Below are 24,433 nucleotides of genomic sequence, written 5' to 3' on the forward strand. Positions count from 1 at the left end.
ACAACCAAGTGCCCTTTAGGTGGTGTAGTCATAATGGAACTGACGTCATCTTAAAACGTGGTACAATGATTTGGATATCAGGCAAACACGACACGTTAGCCTAGAATTAGCTGTGAATTACATTGATATAACAGATAGAGCGACTGTCACGCGGATTGTCCAGCCTTCGACCAAAATCCAGTCCGCGTTTTCCCGCCACCGCATGGACGTCCATTAAATTGCCTGCCCTGAAGTTGTCTGGATAGTGTAGGTCGAGTCTGGCTTCGGTGAATGGGTCGACATGAGGACGATTCCCATTTGATCAGGTGCTTTACACTCCGTGACAGCATGTCAGTGTTACAGTTTAACGTTACACTGTAAACGATGCGGAGTGATCTGTTGGTCACGCGTGGGTCGTGGGATCAGTCGTGTCTTACAGGCGGGGAATATTATTAGCCCTTCAGACAACTGTCTCTCTGGTATGTAAAGTATTTCAACTCCCTTCAAAGTGTTCACAAAAATATTGCAAACTACCGATTACAGACGTACATGTGTTTATTTGTCATTCGTTGTCACATTTGATCGCTTGTTTGGTAGTTTGTCGAAACCGAAACAAAGATAGCCATACGCGGACGTTTAGCGATTAGTCAATTGTCTTAAAACCTACAGAGCTCCCTACATAGACACATGACTTTGAGAACTGCATTAATATTGTAATGCCAAAATAGTTGTCTGAGTAGGGAGCATACTTATGTTTTAAGGCGCAGCGCGTGTACAGAGTTAACTTCTGCGCGTGCCTCAGGATCCACTTGTCAACTTAAACTCTCTCTTTCTTGCTTTTATCTTAACTTTACATTAAAGTTATAACATTTAGTAGGGATGCACCGATAGGATTTTTTTGGACCGATACCGATTTAAACAGACAACTTCTGTCCGATACCGATGCCGATATTAAACACTTGTATACAATACTATGCAGTTGGTCTATTAGCTAGTTTATTTCTGCATTAAATAATTTTTACTGAACATGGATTGGATCTAATTAACATTCAACTGACCAACATAATAAGAGAGGCACAAATTAAGCTAAAACAAATATAATAAGACGGCATGACAACCTTCAAAGGTGGTTTTTGCTATTCAGCATTTATTTTATTAACAACATTAACTCATTTTTTTTTATATATAATGGATTTCTTTATGCAGTTAATTAATAAACAATAGGTATCGGCCTTTCTCATGCTATTGCCGATATGCCGATGGTTTCAAATTCATAAAAAATCGGCCGATAAATATCGGAAGCCGATACATCTGTGCATCACTAACATTTAGTATCGAAATTAACACTTTCTTTTCAAATTTGCCCTACATATTAAAACCTATACTTTCCATGAAGAGTAACAAGGCCTTAAAATTACACATAAAACGAACAGCTGAAATAAATATTAACATGTTCATGGCAGCATTTTATGTATCTTTCGAAGCAGTCTTTTCATGACATTTTTGTCCAGTAAATAATACAAGTGCTTAAATTACTCTATTACATTGTAGTTAATGTGTTTGTGCAAAATCTCATAACTAATGACTATTTATAAGTGTAGTAACATATATTTAGATATTTCTATGAAAATGTATATGAAATGTACATAGCTATACAGTAATAATGCACATGCACTCACTATCTTAAGTATGGTGAACTTTGACGTGACATTTTATAATCATAAAATGGTCCATTTATTGTATGGTAAATGTGGGTCTCCATTATTTAAAATAAGCAGTTATAAATGCAATCAGGCAGTACACCATGCTACCCAAATATTTGAGATTGGATAATGTAATAATAAATTGTCCTTTCCACAGGTAACCACACATTCTTAATGTGATCTTACTTGAAATATATATTAAAAGCATCGCTTTCCAGAGTCGTCTTTGTGCTGTTTCTCATGCCGGCTGTCCTGTACCGCTCCACCTTTCTCTGTCAGCACAGCTATGCCTCACACTCTCAAAGTACCCAAAAGATCAACACGTGCATCTTCAAAACAAAATGTAAGAGGGGTGAAAGCTTTCATGACCACAAGGCAAACGGTCAACTCACTTAAAGCTAATGACTCGGCCACGTTTCGGTGCCAAGATGAGATCAGAAAGTCCACAATCAAGAAACAGGCAGTCAAGAGGGCCCAACGGAGCGCTGTCAGGAAACCTGGCAAGAGGAGAGGAGTCAAGAATGTCGCTGTTGTCAAAGGATCCATGCACACGCGTGGTTCTTTGAAGCGAAATGGCTTGTTGTCAAAACGTAATAGCAAAGGGAAGTCACCTGGGAACAGTCTTTTGTGTCAGAGCGTCCTACGGGACGTCGAGTCTTGCAGGAGGCCGGTTAGAGGCGGAAGAGGAGGTCAGAAGATCAGGGAACAGGATACTGATACTAAAAGGTCAGAAGCTCATGATGGTCAACAAATAAGAGCTCTTATCCCTACTGAAGAGGGGCTGAGCGTTAACATCAGCTCTGCGGAGGAGCACAGAGAGACTCTTGTTCACAACGCTGACAAGGCAAAGAAGCTGAAAGCAAACTGCTCCGCTCCTCCAGAGCAGCCGAATGTGGCACTTGTTGAGCCGTGTGACTTTATGAATCATGACCTCGTCAGTAACGTGGACTTTGCCTACGACAACAATACCTCAGCAGCTCCCTCCTCTTCGCAGGCAGATAAGTACATTTCAGGTCAGGCTAATGAGGTCAACAAAATCTTTGACCCATGCACAGACTTTCCAGACAGTTGTGTTCGAACCACTCCAGAGCATCTTACAGAAGCAGGTGAGGCTGTGGTTTCCCAACTAGGCCAATCACCCAAAGTACCAGCAGCACTTGAAAACATTGCAGATGCTCCCCAGGTGGAACAAAATGAGCTTCAAAGTACTGTAGATGTGGACACCAAAGACGAAACTGATGATGCTGAAATGTCAATGAAGAAAGAGGGAGCTCTTTCTCTCCTCTCGTTGAGCGCAACTATTTTCAACGGCGCCTTTTGTGATACGAACTGTGGGCCTCAGGCAACAACATCTTTCAGCAGCACGGAGAGCACTCAGTCCTCATTTGACAGCGACTCGATTCTGGAGCACAGATCCTCAGGAAACCCTCCTTTCCAAGCTGAGGATATCCAGCTGTTTAAAGAGAAGAAAAAGAGAAATCATTGTGGAGTTTGCGTTCCCTGCCTACGCAAGATGGACTGTGGGGAATGCAGCAGTTGCCTGAACCAAAAAACGATCTGTAAACTAAGGAAGTGTATTGAGCTAAGGAGGAAGCGCCTGGAGATCTGCACTGGAGAGGTAAGAACCTGGATCTTTGGCTTTTAATGTGGCGCTTTTAAAGGTGCCAAAGAATGCATTGAAAAAATGTGTTAAATTGTTCTCTGATATCTGCATAGAAGGTATGTGGTTTTATTAAGTGCAAAAATGTCCAATTGTCCCCACAAAGATAGGAATACCAGTGTTTTTGTGACCTTGTGGGGACATTTTGATGTGAAGTAGCAGAAGGGTTTCTATGATGGTTGGGGTTAGGGACTGGGGTAGGTAAGGGGAATAGAATATACAGTTTGTAATTCATTTAATGTGTAATTTAATGTTGGGGAATACATCTGTAACGTCACAGTTGGTGTTATGCTGAGATTGGCCTGTTTTCCAGCGGTCTTTTGCATGCACGAGGTTTACATAAGGAAGAAACAATAATGTTTGAGGCTCACAATATGTTGTTATCATGCACTCAACTCTTATTATTTATCTATGCCTAGGTAAATACAATTTTACATTCTATGTCACCTTTAAATTTTAGGCCACATTTCTGGCCACACATGTGAACTGGAACATGGCTGACTGCGCTTCTGCTGCTCTTTATTAAAATTGAAGTGATTTTTGGGTTTTATTTTTTTTAGTTTTTGAGTAGTTAGCTTCCTTATTTTGTGTTTCTTTTGTGGTTCAGGCTGAAAAATAGACACAGAAACTAGAAGCTTTTGCTATGCATCTGCTTACACGTGAATACTGTATGTAACCTGCTGATATTGGATGGCAAAGTAAATACCATGGTATGCAGTGTAATGGGTTCCTACGGGTTTTGGAAAAGTATAGAAAGTATGGAATTTGATTTGAGTAATTTCAAGATCTGGAAAAGTATGGAAAATAAATTGGAGTATGGAAAAATATTAATGTTTCCAGACTATTGTCCCTATTTCGTTTCATAAATATAAAATTAAGAATTTCTAAATGTATATAATAAAATATATTATATATACATTCGTTTTTTCATGGTGCTTGTCTTCCAGCACTGCCAAAAGATCGAGTTTGAATCGTGGCTCATGGACTTTTGGCAAAAATGGCAATACTAAATGTTTAGAATGTAACATAATTGTTAGCAGTTGAATTTTAAAACAATTTTTCAGAACAAGTTCAATATGGCCGGAAAAATCTGTCGGGAAGTCTGGAAATTTGTGTCTGGAAAAGTATGGAATTTTGAAATGAAAATTGTATAGGGAGCCTGCAGTGTGAAACAGGCTTCACTGCAATTTTCATCACAACTTTAGTATTACTGCATTTACACTAGGCCTGCACGATTAATCGTTTGTAAACCAAAATTGTAACTGTCAAATCGCAAAAGCTGTGATTATTTCGATTATGGACTATCAAATATGACACCAAGCATCTACGTAGTCCTTGCTTCCTACGCATTTTACATTTGACATGAAGTGTAACCAATAAGGACATGTAACACTGCATGTGATGATCGAATGAGCAAAGAATTTTCGTAATTTGATTAAACAGATTTTTGCATCATGACCACTTGTCCAGTTTTGCCACAATGTTTAAAGGCAGGGTCCCCCAGGGTACGGCTATTTGATTATTAGGATGTCCTTATCAAAAAAGTTGCCAGCCAGCGCCAGCATTTTTCATGATTTTTACCAAAGTTAATGCCTTTCAGAAAATGTTCTTCTATCAATATATAAACAAACAATGTATCAAATGAAAAAAAAAGACCCTCTGCTTTCAAACAAAAAAAACTGTTTCATCCTACCTTCATTAGTTCTCTTTTATCACCTCTCAAATAGGTTTCTTCAAAAACACCCAATTTTGAGCAAAAAGCCGAGATAATTAAATTTTTTGTGAAGGACTTTTGTTAGAGATCAGATGCAGAGCGATCTTTAAAATATACACAGAGCTCTTTTTCTTTCACGTGAGACGTTAAAGAATAGCGGTATTCCGGAAAGCCGGAAATTCTCGTCATTGGCAGGGAAGCGTTTTCTCTTAATTGAAGAGTTATCTCATCAATGGTGGGGAAAGAGTTAAAAAAGCAACACTCGTCAAACATAATCATTATAAACATTCTTTATTATCATGAAAATACTTGAAAATGTTTGAAGAACAGCAACATAAATGTGCTTATACATGCAGCCCTTATTTACACATTTTACAGAAACGAAAAATGAATCAGTTAAATAACCTAGCTTGGAAGCGGCTATGATGTGAGAGTATAAATACATTGAAACATATTTGGACATTTATTGTTTTATCATTCACACTTTTACTCTATGTCAAAGTTTCACTGCCTCCATAAATGCAAAGCAAAAACTAGATGAGCATCACATGATATACTGTGAGCTGTGCACGTGGCCTGTATGTGTGTGCACGAGAGAGAATAAATGGCACTCTATGTGTGTTAGGTCTCAATGTTGTGGCGTGTCTTTACCTATGTGTGCTTATGAAATTTTAGACGCTGGTTAACAACACATTACAGTATTGTTCAAGCTGCTTTGAAACAATGTATTATGAAAAGCCCTATGTAAATACATAATCACCCGTTTTATGTGTCACATGGCATGTAATGTACTACTTTGGTCACTTGATTATATCTTACCGTTTCCAGCACCTCAAGTTTTTTGGGTTATGTTTCTCATGAGGTGTTTTTAAGACATCATGTCAGGTTAAAATTGGTTAAGTGGTCTCAAAACCACTGCATTCTGTTCAGTTCAGTTGCACACAATCTCTTGTTGAAAGCAAGAACGCAAGAATGAAATCTGTAAAAAAATTCACTGTCTGCAACTGACAATGACAGCGAAACAAATTACAAACTAAAAAACAACGCACTTATTTGACACATTTGTATATAGTACATTACATTTCAGAGGGAAATGTTTTGATCTTGAAATGAAGAGTTGAAATGCCAAATCCTACGCTGTGACTGGTGCTCCTTGTCATACAGGACAGTGATGATGATGAGATTACGCCAGGCTGAGGTTTATAAACACATCTCTCATTTCCATAAAACGTAGAGCAGTGTTCACCCGAGGTCACATCTGTCATAGTTACTTATATGATTAGTCAGTGTATCATCAATGTGGTTAAAAACCAGGATGCGGAGGATTGTATGTCTGTTTTTAAAGGGTTGATGGGAAAGGCCATCTATAATTAACTAAATAAGGAGTATTGTTGTTTTTGTAGCCATCTGCAAGTAATGGAGGTCACATGATGATTTGTAAAGCAGAAATACGTTTGTGTAAGAGGAAGTGTGAATACTTTTTATGAAAAGAGTATATGTAAGACGCATACTACAATGTATTTAAGTTATATGTGTGTTCACTGGGAGTGGGACCCCTCACTGTTGCGTTGCGAACGTGATGCTTTACCATATGGACTTGTAATATGATACAAAGGCTAGGCAGCTTTCAACTAAATTGCGAATAATAATGTGTTATCAGTAGTATTGTGAAATATGATTTAACACACAAGTCCAGGGCTGGTGGCACATGGTTCATTTCTGTGTCGTAATAAGTTAATAAATGTAATTTCTGTGGTTGAAATTCACTGAAAGTGAACGGTGCCTTCTCACAGAGCTGTTTATGCTACCCAGTCTCACAAAATGATGTATATAGTCACGTAATTTTTTTGATTATTTTTCGTGATACTGTCACGAATTTCCACGTTTTTTCGTGATCGTATCACGAATTTCTGTTTACGTGTCATTGTCATGTTACTTAACTGCTTTTTCCTATTTTCAAACCATTCTCGCTTTGGTTTAGGGTTAGATTTGGTGTTTTCGTTAGGATGTCACTTTAAGTATTGGTTTAAACAATTGTTTAAATTTTTTTTAGATTTTCTAAATTTTAAACCTATTATCGCCTGGCGTTAGGGTTAGGGTTAGAGTTGGGTTTGGGTAAGGACGTCCTTTTATGTAAATCTAACCCTGAACCGAAGCGATAATGTTAAGAAAATAGGATAATACAGTTGAGTAACCAATACGTGACAACAAAACATAAACAGAAATTTGTGATATGATCACGAAAAAACACGGAAATTCGGGACATTATCACGAAAAAGAATAAAAAAATGACATGACTATAGGTACGTAATTTCGTGAGACTGGGCTGGTTTATGCATTGTCCACCTTGTAGCACCCGTTGGTGTTTTTATTTTATTTTATCCACAACCTGCACCGACCATGCTGGGATTACTTAAATTTTGTTCAGAAATAAACATATAACATTATATAGACAGTTTCTGCAGTAACATCATAAACAAGCGGCTTTCAAGGAACACACGTAACTTCCGGTAAACTCTGCTAAGAATAAATAACAACTTTTAGTCCTTTTAGAGTAGTTCATTTATATAACAAGCAAAATAAACAACACATAGATTACCAAAACATTTGTTATTTTCAACGAGGTATTTGTTCAAGAGTTCAGTTTAGACAATAGTCAGACCATTAAACAGAAACCGGAAGAAAAGTTCCGACCAGACGCGTAATCGCGTCATCGCACATATATATGTCTGTTTTGGTTGTATAAGGAAACAAGTGGTTGTCTGGGCAGGATGATCAGGATTAGCCTGTGTCCACACCTATAATATCACTCCAAACATTAGCAAACACAAAGAGCTGCTGCTGCCAAACAGGATTGGATGGATTTGGTAGTTGACATTTGTAAGGATAAGATGTGCTTTGAACTTCTTGTAACTGTTTATCTATTGGTCTGAAAACTGCTCAAAAGATGTCAACAGGAGTGTTTTGCTGTCCGATCTGAGAGATTGGTTGTCACGTTTTATGTATTTGCATGTATTTCTTTTATTCGTTTTATTCAATATGAGCCTCAGGCAAAAAGGATCACATACCAAATATCACAGCCTCTGCTACAACATGTTTCCTTCATTACTGTGGTGTAGTCAATACTTGCTGGGATTGAGATTTAAGGATGAACCTCAGTTCATGTCTATTTTTTTCAACATCTTTAGATGTTTCCGATCATGCATCCTCTGTTCCCCATAATACAACATTCAAACAGAGTGCACTCAGTGTGCAAAATTGCTGTCCAGCTCGGACACCAAAAGTGCAAAGAAACGGCAAGCTCTCAGTACAGAAAGTTACACCTGTGATTTAATAAAGCCAAGTTATGGGAGTGTTTGGCATTATGTCAAATAGTACTGTACTGTTGATAGATTCAACTATGGATATGGCTTGCAGATCTTAAATGCGATCAGAATCCAGTTTCACTACATCTCTCTCCCCATTAAGAACTCATATACCATTAAGAAAATTCTTAAATCTGTGCTTAAATATCAACTCTGTAATGAGTTAATACTTCAAATCAACTACAGATACAGAGAGAGAAGACAAAGTGATGCAAATATAATAAAGATGTTTTACTGAAAAATGTTGCATTCTCAATGGTCTGTCAGACTTCTTCGATGGTCTGGCTGTTTTCGTTGATGGTCGGAATGACTTTGTCTGACTAGAAGCAGATTTACCAAGTGTTATTTTACCAAATACAGACAGTGGAAATGTACTGTGTAACAACATTCCTAAGACTTTAATAAAAACCTTTACTGTAAAAAATCTTTGCTGCCTTAATTTTTTGTTGAAAAACTTACTATTATAAGTTATAACAACTCATCTCTAGAAAAAATAAATAATAGTAAGTTGAAATGAATCTGAGTTGATTCAACAAAATAATTAAGGCAGCAAATAATTTTTTACATTGTTAAGATGGAGACCATTGGAGATTTATATCACCATTAAAAGACAACAGCCAACATAAGAATAAAGCTAACACACGCTGTTTCTGCATTTCGGATGTTAATCTGTAGTACCTATAGAGTAGTATTACATCCTTTATATCTCTGAAAAGTCTTTAGTTTAATCAGATTTATAAAAGAAAGATTAGCTTTACCGATTCGTTCCGATAACGTACGAAAAAATGAAGAAGGAGGAGTTACTACCGCGGGAGGAGCGAGTACGAGTCATGCAACACTATACAACACTGTTTAAACTTATGATTCACTACATGTTCGTGTCATTTATATATAATATGCACGCAACTATTTCCAACATAAGGCAGAAGTCTTACTTACCGCATGCAACTCATGACCCGGTTGGGACTTTTCAATGAAATCCAGCGCATCAAACACACATGCAAAACTCTGCTGCTACCCCGGATAATAAACTATATCCATTGTTTTCATAAGGCTGGATTTCTTCTCCTTACATCCAAAAACACACTTCTTCATTTGTGCCATTGTTGAGTTTTGAAATTAAAACAAAGCTGTCGCGTGATGTGATGTTTGCAAGTTCTAGCGTCTTTCAGGTTTTCAGGGGGAAGTGCCCATAAAAAGAAGTGCTACGTGTAGAAACCCCTGAAACGTCCGCTGAACCCGTAATTGAAAAAAGTGCATTCGGCACAGACATACTCCGTAACACACCCAACTGCTTTTTTGACACTTTGCCTACGTTTAGCATGAGGAAACAACTCTATAACTGTGTTAATAAGTCAGAATGCATGAAATACCATTGAACCCCCCCTTTAAACAACATTAAGATAAGGAATGTAGAATATAATAGATAGAATGAAATCACTAAGATAGAATGAAATTAATATTATAAAAACTATATATGTATGTATGTATGTATGTATGTATGTATGTAAAAGGGCTGTTGGTCACATCTGACAACACACTGAGGTCAGTATGCTGAGATAACACTTTGCCATAGAGTTTCAGTTAATGTCACACGTTCTGAGAAGTGTTTTCATGACGTCACAACTTTTGGTATTACTAAACACTTTTTACTTTTTCTCATCGGAAAGTCTTTTTTTTCTCTAGATCTGTAGCTGGAGGGTTTATGCCTGTGGTCCCAAATGCCTGTGTTGCCAAATCTTGTTTCAACCCATTCTGACAAAACAGTGGGGGGTTACAAGTCAAAGGCAACTGTTTGATTTTTAAGTTAATGTGGATAAAGCATACTTAATGCTAAATTGCATTTTGATGCATGTCTTATAAATAATTACAGGCTTTTAAAACGATGCACACAGTACAGAAATGCATGCCCACACTCTAAAAAATTTGCTGTAATTTTGCAGCTGGTTGCCAGTAACTTACTGTAGAAGATAAAGTCAAAAAATGTTTCATGTTCATTTAATTTTGAACAAAATGTTGCCAGTAAATAACATAAATGTAAAATCTACAGTAAGTTACTGGCAGCTAGTTGCCAGTAATACCCATTAATACTGTAATTTCTACACACATTTTTTACAGTGCACTTATACATCCATGTATGCATCATTGAAAGTAGAGGTTCTGGGAAAAACAGAAACATGGGAAGAAATGGAAAATAACATGATGATAATAAATCAATGATAATTTTATGTAAAATCCGGTACTATCTGTAGATGGGGTCTGAGGGAATGTTTGACAACTGCTATTTGTGGTCATTCATATTTTATGGTACTGTGAGGGCCAAGCACTAGCAAACCCAAATGAGTGACTGTATTCTGCAAATAAGTCCAAATAAAGTTTAAGTGTAATGTGATTCGAAGTCTGTGACGAAATCCTATAAGCAGCTTTATGAAGAGACCGGCTTAAAGTCAAGTATAAGGCATGGACATGGCAACACAAGTGTAGCAACCGGTCCTCCCCTGCTTTGTTTTAAAGGCACAATACAATACATTTCACCCAGAATGAAAAAAAAGATTTTCCCTGAAAACTTTTCTTCTCCAAGAAGAATTTCTTATTTTTCAAAGCTAAGGGCTGCGATGAATGTTTCAGATTAATAGTTTTAATCACAGTCAGCGATTGAAAATTACCTCTCAGCACAATATGTTGCTCATTTTTGAGGTAGGGTTCGTCCTGTTTTACAAGATATTATATTCTGCTCATGATGACAGCACATAGTTATTTTGTACATAACAAGAAGTGCTACACAAGTTTTTCACACATTCATTATGGTGCTTCTTGCATTTGCCTGATAAGAAGGGCTGCTCATGTTGTGATTTTAAAGATGACTCTTTAAACTACATGGTCATGAACAGGTCAGTTAGATTTTTATGTAACTATGGGTGTAACTACCCTCATTCACAATTCCCTACATTACTCCACTGATCTAGTTCACTTGAATGTGTGTATAAACGAGTGAGTGAATTCGGACTGGAAGCACTGCAGTGCGAGCCTCATCTTGCGGTGCCCAAATGGATGTTTCCTCAAATAGTGCACTATTTAAGGGTATAGGGGGCTGTTTCTCTTTCATGTCTTTATTTCACTAAGAATTACTCCCTCTACTGTATGTGTTTTGTTGGCATGATGGCTATCTTTGTAAAGCCTAAGGCTATGTTTACACAACAATAATGTTGTGAAAAATGGAAAGATTTTTTCTTCGCGCTTTTTAATTTTTTTTACGTAGACACAGCAGCGCTGTCAAAAATGGCATTACACTGGTCTACGAAGATGACTAAGGCCCTGTCTCAAATGGCAACCTAATCACTCAGTTACCCTACAAGTTTGCTCTTTTGTAAGCAGCTTTAACTGTCGGGATGAAGTCTGCTGCGAAGCAGCTGCAGGCTCAGGAAAAGTCATCATCAAGGGTGCATATTGACCGAAAAGTGCACCTTTTTGGAACCTAAAATAATACAGGATGTATTACATGTGCAAGGCCAGTAGATGCCGATGTTACCTTGTTAAAAAAACAACACAAGTCTGCGCACATATGCATTCTTCTACAGAACGATATATCAAATCAAGATGGCAAAAGTTTGTGTTTTCAGAGCCCCAAAATGCTGTCGTCATGTAAACCAACATCAAACCTCATTAAAACGTTCCGGTTTATGGTTGAAATCATTAGTGATCGACCGATATATCGGCCGGCCGATACATCGGGCCGATTTTAGCAGGTTTTAGGTGTATCGGCATCGGCCGATTCGCGGCTTGCGTTCGCCGATAGCTTTTCCCCGGCATTAATTACAGACATGCGCCCACAGGCAGCTCTGTGTTGCTGGAGGCTGCCTGCAGCCCGTGCATTGCCCCTCCCCCCACTAGCAGAGCGGAGCGCTCCAAGCCTGCTCTGGTAAGCTTTAAACTTCAAAGCATCTTTTAACTGTTTGACTGAAATATTGCCATATACTTTGAAAGTGTTAACACGTTGCTCTATATGTGCGTGCAATCATAGCTAAGAAAGTTTGGTGGTCATAATGGAAAACGCGAATGCCTATAAAACTGCTTGCCATTGTATTTAGGGAGCTTCAAATAGCCTTTAGGCTAACCGTATGCATACGGCAGCTGTTACGAACATCATATGATTAAATAATGCTGACGTTGTTCCGTGATTTCGTGGTATTTATAGGAGTTTTATTCAGCGACCACCAGTCTGACGTTTGGACGCGACGCGTGCTCATAATGCCGCAAGCGAACGCAGGTCATCAGCCGAACAGCTGATCATAGCTGGACATGCTGGGTTTTTAATTTTCATCTCCATAAATATATGTAGTAGTAAAAGGCTAAAAATTAATATCCATTGCTGATAGTTTCTCGTCATTGTGGAGAGCGCAGTTCATGGTTGCATACGTTTATGGTTGTTGACACGGAGTTTCGCGGAATTTGTCAGCGGAAAAAAATAAGAAATATGACCCAAAGCACTTAGTTCCAAACAGTTCCCACATGACTTTTATGTGACCGGAGAAGTGTTTTTTTGTAAGTTTTGTCAACATTTCTGTTCACTGGGAGCGCAAAGATACATGCACTCTCTCATCCATGTCTCACTGCACCTCTCCCACGTGCACGCGCGCTCTACTATCTGACCGAAGTCCGAACACAAATCCTCATGTATTTGTCCAGTTTTATGCGTTTTAAGCGAGCTGAGGCAAACTAACTATCCCTCGCATTTATTATAGGGCAAGAGGGTGTGTGAGGTACAGAAGTGGGGCAATTGGCATGTTATTCAGAATTCTTTTTAAGTTGTTTTTTGATCAGTATTGCTGTTTACATTTTCCTTGTCTTCTTATTAAAGACATTTGCTCTACAAGAGATTAAGTTAAGTGCACTAAAACTTAGACCTAAGCATTAAATATGTTGTAAATAGTTGGTTACTTTCATGGATAAAGTAAAGTGTTCCCCTTGTTATGCTGCTTGGTTGTTGCTACTGTGTGCAATGGTATAATTATTATTTTATTTATGTATTTTAAGCAGCACTGAATTTTCTTACTTGTTCTACCTCACCTTACTATTTGTTAAATGTAGTTCAATAAATTTTCCTTTTTTAAATTAAGAGCTGTAACATTTGGTTTTATCATTGTGTCATTTTTATGATATAAACTGAATGAGGAAAAGCAGTATCGGCTCCAAATATCGGCTAAAGAAAATCGGCAGCCTGTATCGGTCATCGGCTAAAGCTGATGGGAAAAAATCGGTATCGGCATCGGCACAAAAAAATCCATATCGGTCGATCCCTAGAAATCATTGTGGTGTAAACCTTGGAGAGGTGTTACTTGTAACCTTAGTAACAGTATCTGTTGTTTAGGCTGGATTACGTAATCTGGCTTTGTAAATCATAACAGATTTTAAAATACTAGGTAATGGTATTACACTAATTGATACATATTATAAAGTGCAATATTACTATCAGCACTCAGGTTGTGTTTCTCCAAAGTCTCCAAAGATCTCCAAAGATGTGCAAAGATCACACATACAGCATAAACACAGCAAAGAGCACAGCTCTCAGTGGACACTGTTGTGTGCCAAAATCTACTCAAACTATCCATTCTCATCAGCTTTGGTCATGCGTCACTTTAAATCAATTGAAACCTACACAAGCCAACCAAAGGTACACAACAGATCTCTCATTTTCCCTTGTCTGAAGTCTCTAAAGACCAAAGCTAGTAATAAATATTTCAGAACTGAAAAATATGCACCAAAGCACTCAATACAGAGGATATAGAAAAGAATGACCTGCCTTTTAATTTAATGAGCCAATCGTTTCTCAGATAAAGGCATCGTCTCATCATTTTTTAGAATCTAATAAAAGTGAACTACACCACGGTCTCTCAATATCAACGTTATCACACCAAAGTCACCACGCTTCGGACAGCTCTTTCAAACTTTATTAAAGGGCACCTATTTCATTAAATTTTCCACCCGGAAATGTGACGCTCCTAACCCTGTTTAAAAGATTCAGTCACAATGCAATGCTAACAGGAGTTAATTTACTGACTTTTTACAGTCCGAAGCAGGAGGAATTATGATAATTTTGGTATTGTCTACATCACCAATCCCAGGAAGTAAATTGTTGCCTAAAATCTATGTTTGTTGTAGTCCAAGAAAAGAGATTTATGTTGGAGACAGTAACTCGCATAATCGTTTACTTTGGGGTTCATACCTTTTGCCTACCGTTAACATGTGCTAATACACACTTACACACCAAAGGAAATGTAAAATTGTGAATTGGACAATTGGTGCTCTTTAAACACATTTAAAACATGTTCCCAGATAAGGAAATACACTCTGGATGATTCGTTGTTGGGAATTGTGCCCATGTGGCATTGTTTTTAGATCTTCATTAAAAGTCCCCGACATTGTATGTAGTGCCATGTAGCAACTTGTTAGCAACCGCCCTTTTAAAGACACTTTAAAGCTTTAACACAACTGGGGGTATTACTGGTGTGCTTTATGTCATATAATAAAATGTTAAAACATCTTGGGCTAATGTTAACCCAAGAAAGTGCTAAAATGCCACCTGGTGTCCGGGGTTTGCCTACAAAAATACGTCATCCCTGCGGCACTCTATTGGTATACTTAAAAAATATTGACATTAATGGAGACCAAACACCATTGTTGTAGTTGTAATTGGCTACATAATGACATAATAGCCGTGTTTGCCCTACCGGACTAGTCAACACAGTCCACATGGATGATAAAACTTCTGTAGTCCGTATGGAGCCACTTTTCAAATTACATTTTAAAAGCACAGTGCAATTTTAATTTAGGTTTAGATATTACTGTACGTTATTTATCTTGTAATTACTTTTTAAGTGATATAAACCACAATCCTTATTTTACATATAAATTGGAAACCACTATGATTTCTGAGGTAACCCATGGTGAATTAGCCTGTCAGTTACAAACCGACCTCATGACTTTTCTGTCAATGTTATAATCATTTTGCTTAATCGCAAGTTGAAAGTATGGAAGTTTTTCCTGTAGCCTGTGGGAAGTAACTGTGATGTTGTGCCCGTGTGTGATGGTTGGCAGTAACCAGCATGAGTGTTTATGAGCCAGGCCAGCGTGTACAGCTGGTAGGAGGCTAATGCAAAAGAAAGTGAGCGAATGAGTCGTGAAATGTCAGCACGAGTGAATGCCTTAGCATCAGCTCTTTCTGACCGGTGCGATGTGATCTCTGATCCATTTCATCACCTCCTAATGTTGCTATCATGCCCTCAGAGCATCATCATCTAACACTGTTTTGCCACCTCTGTGATCAATGTAAAGCATTCGTGGTATAAGTAAAGGCCATTTTCCTATTATTAACATGGAATCTGACTACGTATCATGTTTATAAAAACAATTATACTGTCAGAAAAATTCTGTCCTAAGCTGTGACCACTACCTTTTAAAAAGGTCCTAATACCATTTAGGTACATATATGTATATTTGGTACCAGTATGTACCTCTAAACCGAAGCGACAATGGTAAGAAATTATGACAAAAAAGTTGAGTAACCAATACGTGACAGTGACACAAACAGAAAAGCATGACATGCTCACGCTCAAATGCGACGAAACGTGACATTGTCACGTTGGTCCATATGTGCCTATAGGTACATCATTTCGTGATATTGGGTTGAAGTAAATGTGCAACTTTGTTTTTTTTTTTTATAAATGCTTGTCATTTCTATTGTTATTAGAGTTGTCCCACCCCTTTTTATTAAAAATTATCCAATCCATGCCTCAAAAATCATAATGTGATCCGAACCCTGAGTTTTGTGATCTGTCGCACCCCTAATAAAAATAAATTTTACTTGCTTGTTGTGTTTTGTATGGTTTAGGGGTTGTTGGGTTTAGGGTAGAGGTGGGGGGGGTTCGATGCTCCAAAATATCTTTAAAACCATAAGTCTTTACGAAACCAGTTCTAATTTTACAAATGCAGAATATTAAATGTGTCTTATCTGACACATAAGGCAAACAGCCTTGAAACGTAACCACCGGTTGTAATAAACTGCTTATCCCTAGCACACAACTGTATATTATAATAAGCTGCATGCTTTCACAAACAAATGATGAGGTCGTTGTTTTTGAAGCACAGTCTCCTTTGGGTGCAAATGTGTACTTTTTGAAAGGGTACCGCCCCAGTGACCATTATTTTTCTGACAATAGAACCTACTGAATAAGCCTTAATAAAAGGAGGGTGATCACTGTGTACTTCTTTTTTTGTCATTTTTACAGAAGTGTAAGACTATAAGTCAGCAAATGCAAGCAACATCTATTTCCTTTCAAATCATTTTTAATCTGTTTCCATATTTTAGTGCTAAACTTAAAGGATTAGTCCATTTTCTTAAAAGAAAAATCCAGACACAACTTCTCTTCATGTAGATCCGGTCGTGATGCGCCAGCTGACCCCACGCAATACGTCATGACGTCAAGAGGTCACAGAGGACGAACGCAAAACTCCGGCACAGTGTTTACAAGTGTGGAGAAAGAGGACCGTTCCTACGTTGTTGTATGTCAACTGATACTAATTAATGTCTTTGTGGCAGTTTATTGTTTAAAATGGTCCGCAAATGTGCGTTTTATATATGTAACACGTGACCTCCCTACGTCACTACGCATTTACGTTAGGTCGCGCTGGACCGGACCTAGACGAAAAGTTGTGGTTTAAAAGTACATGTTTGTTGTTTTTCTTGTCAAAAATGACGGTCGTTTCGCTGGATGGGACCCTTGTGCCTCGTTTGGGATTGTTTATAGTCCTTTGAAACTCCGTTGAAAAAACTGTTAAGTGTTGAGTTATGTATTAAATGTTGGGCTCTATTAAAGTCCATTAAAATGAGAAAAATCCTGCAATGTTTTCCTCAAAAAACATAATTTCTTCTGGACTGAACAAAGAAAGACATCAACATTTTGGATGACATGGTGGTGAGTAAATTATCTGGATTTTTCTTTTAAGAAAATGGAATATTCCTTTAAGTTGAACCCAACATGAAGCAACTTGTTTAAGAGACACAATTATCATCAGCATTTTTTTATCTTAAAATATCTCATCACTTAACTCTAAGATTAGTACCTCAATAATACTGAAAACTAGATATCTTCAAACGTTTACCGTACCACATGAGTTGCTATGGGAGAGGTACGGCAGTCCTGGAAAATGTCTCCACAGTCCTCACATCTTTACAGTTGAATAGAGATTTAAATTTCAATGTCAGGCCTTCGAGCAAGCGAAGGGATTGAATCTTTCAACTTCTTTTGTGGAGTCCCAGGTGTTCCTGCACTGTTCTTTTCACACAAGCTAATCCTTACCCAAGTGCTGAACAGGTTTTGGTGGGTTATATGAATCATCATAGTTTAAAATAAAGTCATGACACAAACACAATGATGGTAATCAGACAGATGCCCATAATTATGGAGGTCAATTTGATCAGTTTGATTGTCCTTGTACTTTGGAGGTTGTTAACTACTGTAAGTCCAAAGCCAACCAGCAGTTTGTCTTCCTGTCTTCACACACACTTCTTGATCTTGGGGGACAAAACCACAGGTCTGAACGAGACATAACAAAATGCAACTGGGATGGTCATGTTTCTTTCTGGATGTTTTTGTGCATATTTTTGTTTTCATGATTGCATAACTGTTTGCACGATGTGTAAAATCACAAAAGTGATAGTGTAGGATGTATGAAGGTGGTATGAGGAATAAGTTTACTCTTAACTAATAAGTGCAAGCTTATTCCAAGACTTGCACCTCTAAAATTTGATATTAAACAATGTACTGTAGGGGTATTCGTAAATCATATTTGATCCAATAATACATTGTTTTGTTGCTTTCTGTGCCTTGTAGACTGGATAAGGGTTCTCAACTCTATTGTCCAAGGGGTTAATATACTGTGTGTGACTTTAGGGATGAATCCAACCATGGAGTCATGCTTTCCAGAAAGAGTTTTCATCATCGCTCATTACCCCTTAAAGGGTTAGGTCATGCAATAATAAAAATTCTGTCATCATTTACTCACCTTCATGCTGTTCAAACCCCCAAATGACTTTCTTTGCTCTTTGAAATAAAGTGTAGATTATTTAAAAAGTGTTTGTGTGTACTGGTTTCATTTGGGAAGGGTTGTGATCACCTCTCCAGGCTTTAAAGAATATGTATGTTATGAATATGTTATAAAACAACTCAATGTGAATCATGCCACCTTTTAAGTGTCCTGAAGGCATATTAAAAGGTTTGCATAAAAAACTAACCAAAACACAATTCATTTGATAAAAGTTTTGATCTGCTATGTGAATTTTCCTTACCTGAACTATCCTTTACATAACATAGTTTTAGGACATTTACTTTTTTTATATACAACATGAGTCACATGGAGTTATTTAATAATGATTTTGCATCTTTTTGAAACTTAAAGAGGTGGTCACAATCTGCTCCCAATGAAACCAGCAAATACAAAACAACACAACAACAAAGAAAGAATCATAGAGGGTTTGGAAGCCATAAGGGTAAGTATATGATAAAGGTGCTCATTAAGCTCTTGAGCATTTTTGCCGCTTTGTTGTCCAAAAATACCTACCCAGTCTCACAAAATTATGTACCTATAGTCACGTAATTTTTTAATTTCTTTTTCGTGATCATATCACGAATTTCTGTTTATGTGTCTTCGTCACGTATTGGTCAACCCAGTCTCACCCCATGTTGTCAATATTTGACGACACTTGACCATTCGTCAATATGTGACGCGGAGGGTATACCTTTCGCGTCATTTTTTGACGAACTGGGGACTTCAATACTATTACGTCCGTTGCATTCTCTTCTCCTATTTTCTTACCATTTTCGCGTCGGTTTAGGGTTAGATTTACATAATCACATCCCTACCCAAACCTAACTCTAACCCCAACGCCAGGTGACAACTGTTTCTAACCCCAACGCCAGGTGACAACTGTTTAATTTCGCGTACACTGTTTAATTTCGCGTACACTGTTTAATTTTGCGTAATCTAACCCTAAACCGACGCGAAAATGGTAAGAAAATAGGAGAAGAGAATGCAACGGACGTAATAGTATTGAAGTCCCCAGTTCGTCAAAAAATGACGCGAAAGGTATACCCTCCGCGTCACATATTGACGAATGGTCAAGTGTCGTCAAATATTGACGACATGGGGTGAGACTGTGTTACATTGGTTACTGAACTGCTTTTTCCTATTTTCAAACCATTTTCGCTTCGGTTTAGGGTTAGATTTGGTGTTTGCATTAGGATGTCACTTTAAGTATTGGTTTATACCATTTTTTCTGATTTATTTTTTATATTTTCAAAATTTTAAAACATTGTCGCCTGGCGTTAGAGTTGGGTTTGGGTAAGGATGTAATTTTATGTAAATCTAACACCGAAGCGACAATGGTAAGAAAATAGGACAAAACATTTGAGTAACCAAAACGTGACAATGACACATAAACAGAAATTCGTGATACGATCACAAAAAAAACGGGGAAATTCGTGTCAGTATCACGGAAAACCGAGGAAATTCGTGACAGTATCACGAAAAAGAATTTAAAAAATTACGTAATTACAGATACATAATTTCGTGTGACTGGGCTGTAACACATATGCGTCAAAATTCTCATCTTTGCAAGTATCCTCATAAACACTACCATTTAGGTTATAAAGTGCAAAAACTTTTTTATTTAGTATAATACAATGTGTTTGCATGGTTTGTGGTTAAAAACACTACATTTTTGTAGCTCCAGATATCCTGCCTTCCTCAAACGCATAAATTTTGTACAAAACTCATCGATCTGAAAAGCTCTGTGTCCCTGATTGGCCAGCTAATCTGTACGTTGTGATTGGCCTGAATACCTCTGACGTCAGCAGGAAATGTGAGGCTCCTTACCATTTTTTGAAAGATTAGGTCACAATGCAATGCTAACAGGAGTTAACTTACAGGCTTACCCCCCAGTCACATTAGCTACAAGAGACAGAGACAGAGCGACAGGCTACCATTCATTTTCAATGGAAGTGGCCGTTTGCCAGCGACAAGCGACGAGCTCGCTGCTGCGCGAGCAAGGCGGTGCCAAAATAGACAAGCAGGCTATTATATGCAAATGCTGAGCGATGCGACAAAGCGACTGCCAATCGGAGTGAAGGAGCAGCGTGATGTAGGTCTGTGGTCGAGTCTAAGAAAATAATTCAAGATGGTGGAAAATGCGTATTTATGTATATATCTAATAAGTTTGGCATTTTATCTCATATATTTTGTTACTTTTATCGAGAAATACATACTTTTAAATCCAAAAACACAGTTTTTGTAACTTAACAATACCTCTAAAGTGACTTTTGATACCGCTTTTAGAAACTAGCCAAGGAACGCCCATCAAGCGTGTGCATGTCGCTCGGTGTCGTTCACTTTTGTAGCTAATGTGACTGTAGGGTTAGAGTCTAAAGTGGGAGGAATTCTTATAATGTCGGTCTTGTCTACATCACCAATCCCAGGAAGTAAACTGTTGCAGACAATCCGTGTGTTTGTTGTAGTCCAAGAAAAGAGATTTACCTTAGAGACGATAACTCGCGTCATCGTTTACCTTGGGCTTTGTACCTTTAAGAGAAAATTTCTCACTGATCTTGACTAAATCACATTTCTAGCTTTAATGAGAGATTTTTATATACATTATTATTTATTATTCTTATTTCATCATTTCCTTTTTTTCATCATATTTCATCATCTTCAGTGAGCTTGAGTTTTTTTTATGCTTGTAAGTTTTTTGTGACAATTATGAAAATTCTATGCTATTTAGTAACAAAAACTTTATTATAAGAAAACTCTACTCTGATACATATGGTTGTCATGATATAAAATGAATCCTATTGTGATATATCGTGCCGTTTACATGATACATTGTTACAACAACAACAAACTTCTTTGGTGACGTTGATTTCGTAGCAGCTCTTAGTTTGTGTGTGCGTGCGCTATACCAGTGCCCATATAAGGACTTTTACTGTACTTCCTGCACTAAAATTGAATAAAAGAAATAAAGTAAGATTGTTACATATTAATATTTGGTGTTGGAAAAAACTTGTTTGTACAGAAACTTGTACGAACCCCGGCGAGTGCATTCGACACGGAAATACTCCGTTATATGTCCATCTGCTTTTTGGCCCTTTGCCTACGTTTAGCATGAAGAATCCAACTCTTAAACAGACTTAATAAGTCAGAACGCATGAAATAGTCATCATTCTGCAACCATGTCCCCACTGTGATTATCCCAACACTAACGGTGCATTCACACGGGGCGTAAGCGTTAACGCTTGACAGAAGGCTTGTCTGAAGCGTGGCCAACGGCCAATCACGGTGGCCGCAACACATGCTCCGGTCTTCCAGAAAAGTAATTGGCTGGCTCTGCCTAGGTTATTTGCATAAGGCGATATGATTGGCTGACGCACTCGTTGCCCTTTGAAAAGTTGAGAAATGTTCAACTTCTGCTGTGAGCAACGGCACCGACGCGGTGCCGACGGATCCACAATTCAGTTTGTCAGCTCATGACGTCACCCATTAAAAGTGAATGGGAAGCGTTAACGGTTACGCCCCATGTGAATGCACCGTAAGCATTTTAAAGAATTTTTATTGAGAGATTTTCCCCCAAATTAACAATGTTTGGTTGTCATAGATAGTGGAGCACATCTCTCATCATTAATACTTAATTTTTACTTTTTGGAGAAAACATATGATATCCATCACACAAAATATTTTAAAAAATTCCACACCATCACATTTTATTCCCAAATTTGCTTGTCCGTGAAAAAAGACATATGATACGTTTTAACACAGGTAAAACAGTTTGAAGATGACCCTATATCACCCCCACACATTTATTTCTCTAGTTGCAGTGATAAAGGGTCTGAAAGATTCAAATGGATGGAGGTGGAGTCTCCTTCATTTGCTCTACGTGCTTATTCATTGCCGGTGTTGTTTGGGTACGAGCCATTGATCACCAGGTGACACCTCTACACATTGCATTGGTGTTGGGGCTGCGCTTGCCAGAACTTTAGGAGAAGAGTGATTTATGCCTGGGCTGCTTGTGAGTAATGAGGGCTGGGTAGCTTTTTTAAGGCTCACCATATGGACATGTTTCAGCAATTGGCAATCGAGTACATGCAAGAGAACACAAAGGAGGGATGAGTTTTGGGAGGCACTGGAAAATCTGAGAACTGTCTTTAAGTTTACATTTGTGTAAATAAAAGATTGGAAAACAATACTGGAAAGATTTTTGTAGTAGGACGAGCCAAACGAAAGAATCGAAGCATGCTAGGATTGACGTTTTTATTAGTCAGTTGAAAATACCAGTCATTATTCCAGCACGTATACAGCTGGCTTCAGAATATTAACCAGATTTAGCCTCTTTATTCGCTTTTAAATTGAATACCTCAACTTTATTGTCCGTGTATGTAAGCGTGAAGCAGGCTGTCTCGGGGTGGCTGACTCACTGCACGACTCCAACCGATTTCCATCAGCTCTCTCACATGTTATCACACAAAACACTGCAACAATACTGTGCCATCAGAGAAAACAGCAGGCAGGCTGATTATGGATGGCTGATTTATGCTCACAGAGATGGTCAGTCTATTATGTGGGTTAACTTATGCTTTGGAGGAAAGTTTTATTAATTAGAAGGATTAGATGAAATGTCTTAGTTTAGACCCATGTGGATGATACAGCCTCACTTTCAACTTGGCATAATCCAAATATTTATTTATTTATTTATTATAAAAACTTTATTTTCATGTATAAAGTAGGTAAAGTATAGTGGATATATGAAGATTTATAAACTGGTAAACAGCAATTGACCACATTCATGGAAACCAAGTAAACTAAGTAATCCAGATGGACCAGTTTAGCATTTAACGGTCATTAAGTCAAAACATAAACCTGTCTGACCACCTTGTCCTACTCAAACAATGTGGCTCATATTGACTCATGACAGACACAGGATCCTGTATTTTCCAAAAAAAAAAAAAACAATATACTAACTGTCTTCAATACTTAATTTAAGCAAGATGTGTGCACAGAGCACAATGGTTTCTGTAATACTTTTCATATTCCAGCGCATTCTGAATCCCTCAGTATTTATGATCTAACACTAATCTAGTCGAGGCAGGGGCTAGTTGTCACAAAAAAAATTCATGGTAGGTTTATTTAAAATTTTTGTATGGGTGTTTGAAACCAAAACAAATGTATCTACCAGTTATGCGCGGGTCAATGTATAAACAACTAGCACCCGACCGACGTGTTCAACTAACCCGCCCGCAACTCACATATATATGAAGAGTTTCGTTGCAAAACAAGATAACCACTGTTTTTTTAATTGTTCAGAAATCTCGTTTTTTGGCTGTGCATTCCAATTAATTTCAATGCAACTGCAGTTGGTTTGTTTTGATTTAAACCTTTATAACTTAAAAAATACAGCTGAGTAGCACCATAAAACAAACAAATAAATAGTAGCACCATAAAACAAATATATATATTGTACCCGACCCGCTCCCTCGCCCACATTTTTTAAAAGTAGTAGTTGTTTAAAATAGTTAATTGGCATCTTTATTTCAAACGACTCGGCCAACCGCGACCCGAATATCATTAAAGGTGACATAGAATGATTGAACGGAGTATTTATCCTTGTTCTGTGATGTGACATGTAGACAAAAAATTTTTTGTTTGGGTCTGTAATGCCTTAGAAGCTTCCTAAAAACCTCTCTCAGATAGCTCTATTAGGGTGGGGGATTTTAAACAAGTGGTTTTAGACCTATTTGGCTCCCCCTACTGGCTTAACTTGCAATCTCATTACTGATTGGCTGACTTTGCTGCCACTCAAAAAATGTAACCAATTATTTTAAAGTGGAGGGGCAGTTAGATGCCTGTGATGTCACAAGCATCAGTTTTTCAGAATGGGCTGTTTTCTGGCTGACATTTCTAAAAGAGGAAT

The 24,433-nt window shown here is 37.8% G+C and overlaps 1 protein-coding gene across 1 annotated transcript in view; it reads left to right on the plus strand.

Annotated features, from left to right (window-relative positions):
• Positions 1-1,884: 1,884 nt before the first annotated feature.
• tet1 (tet methylcytosine dioxygenase 1) overlaps positions 1,885-24,433 on the plus strand; it is a gene marked incomplete at its 5' end in the record, with an annotated part of 54,757 nt that continues 32,208 nt past the window's right edge. Inside the window, one exon of the mRNA XM_073873066.1 lies at positions 1,885-3,300. Within this exon, the coding sequence (XP_073729167.1) occupies positions 1,885-3,300 (1,416 nt within the window). The remainder of the gene's footprint in view (positions 3,301-24,433) is intronic.

The sequence above is a fragment of the Misgurnus anguillicaudatus genome, chromosome 11 (genome assembly GCF_027580225.2).
Source record: "Misgurnus anguillicaudatus chromosome 11, ASM2758022v2, whole genome shotgun sequence".
In the NCBI taxonomy this organism is placed as follows: domain Eukaryota; kingdom Metazoa; phylum Chordata; class Actinopteri; order Cypriniformes; family Cobitidae; genus Misgurnus; species Misgurnus anguillicaudatus.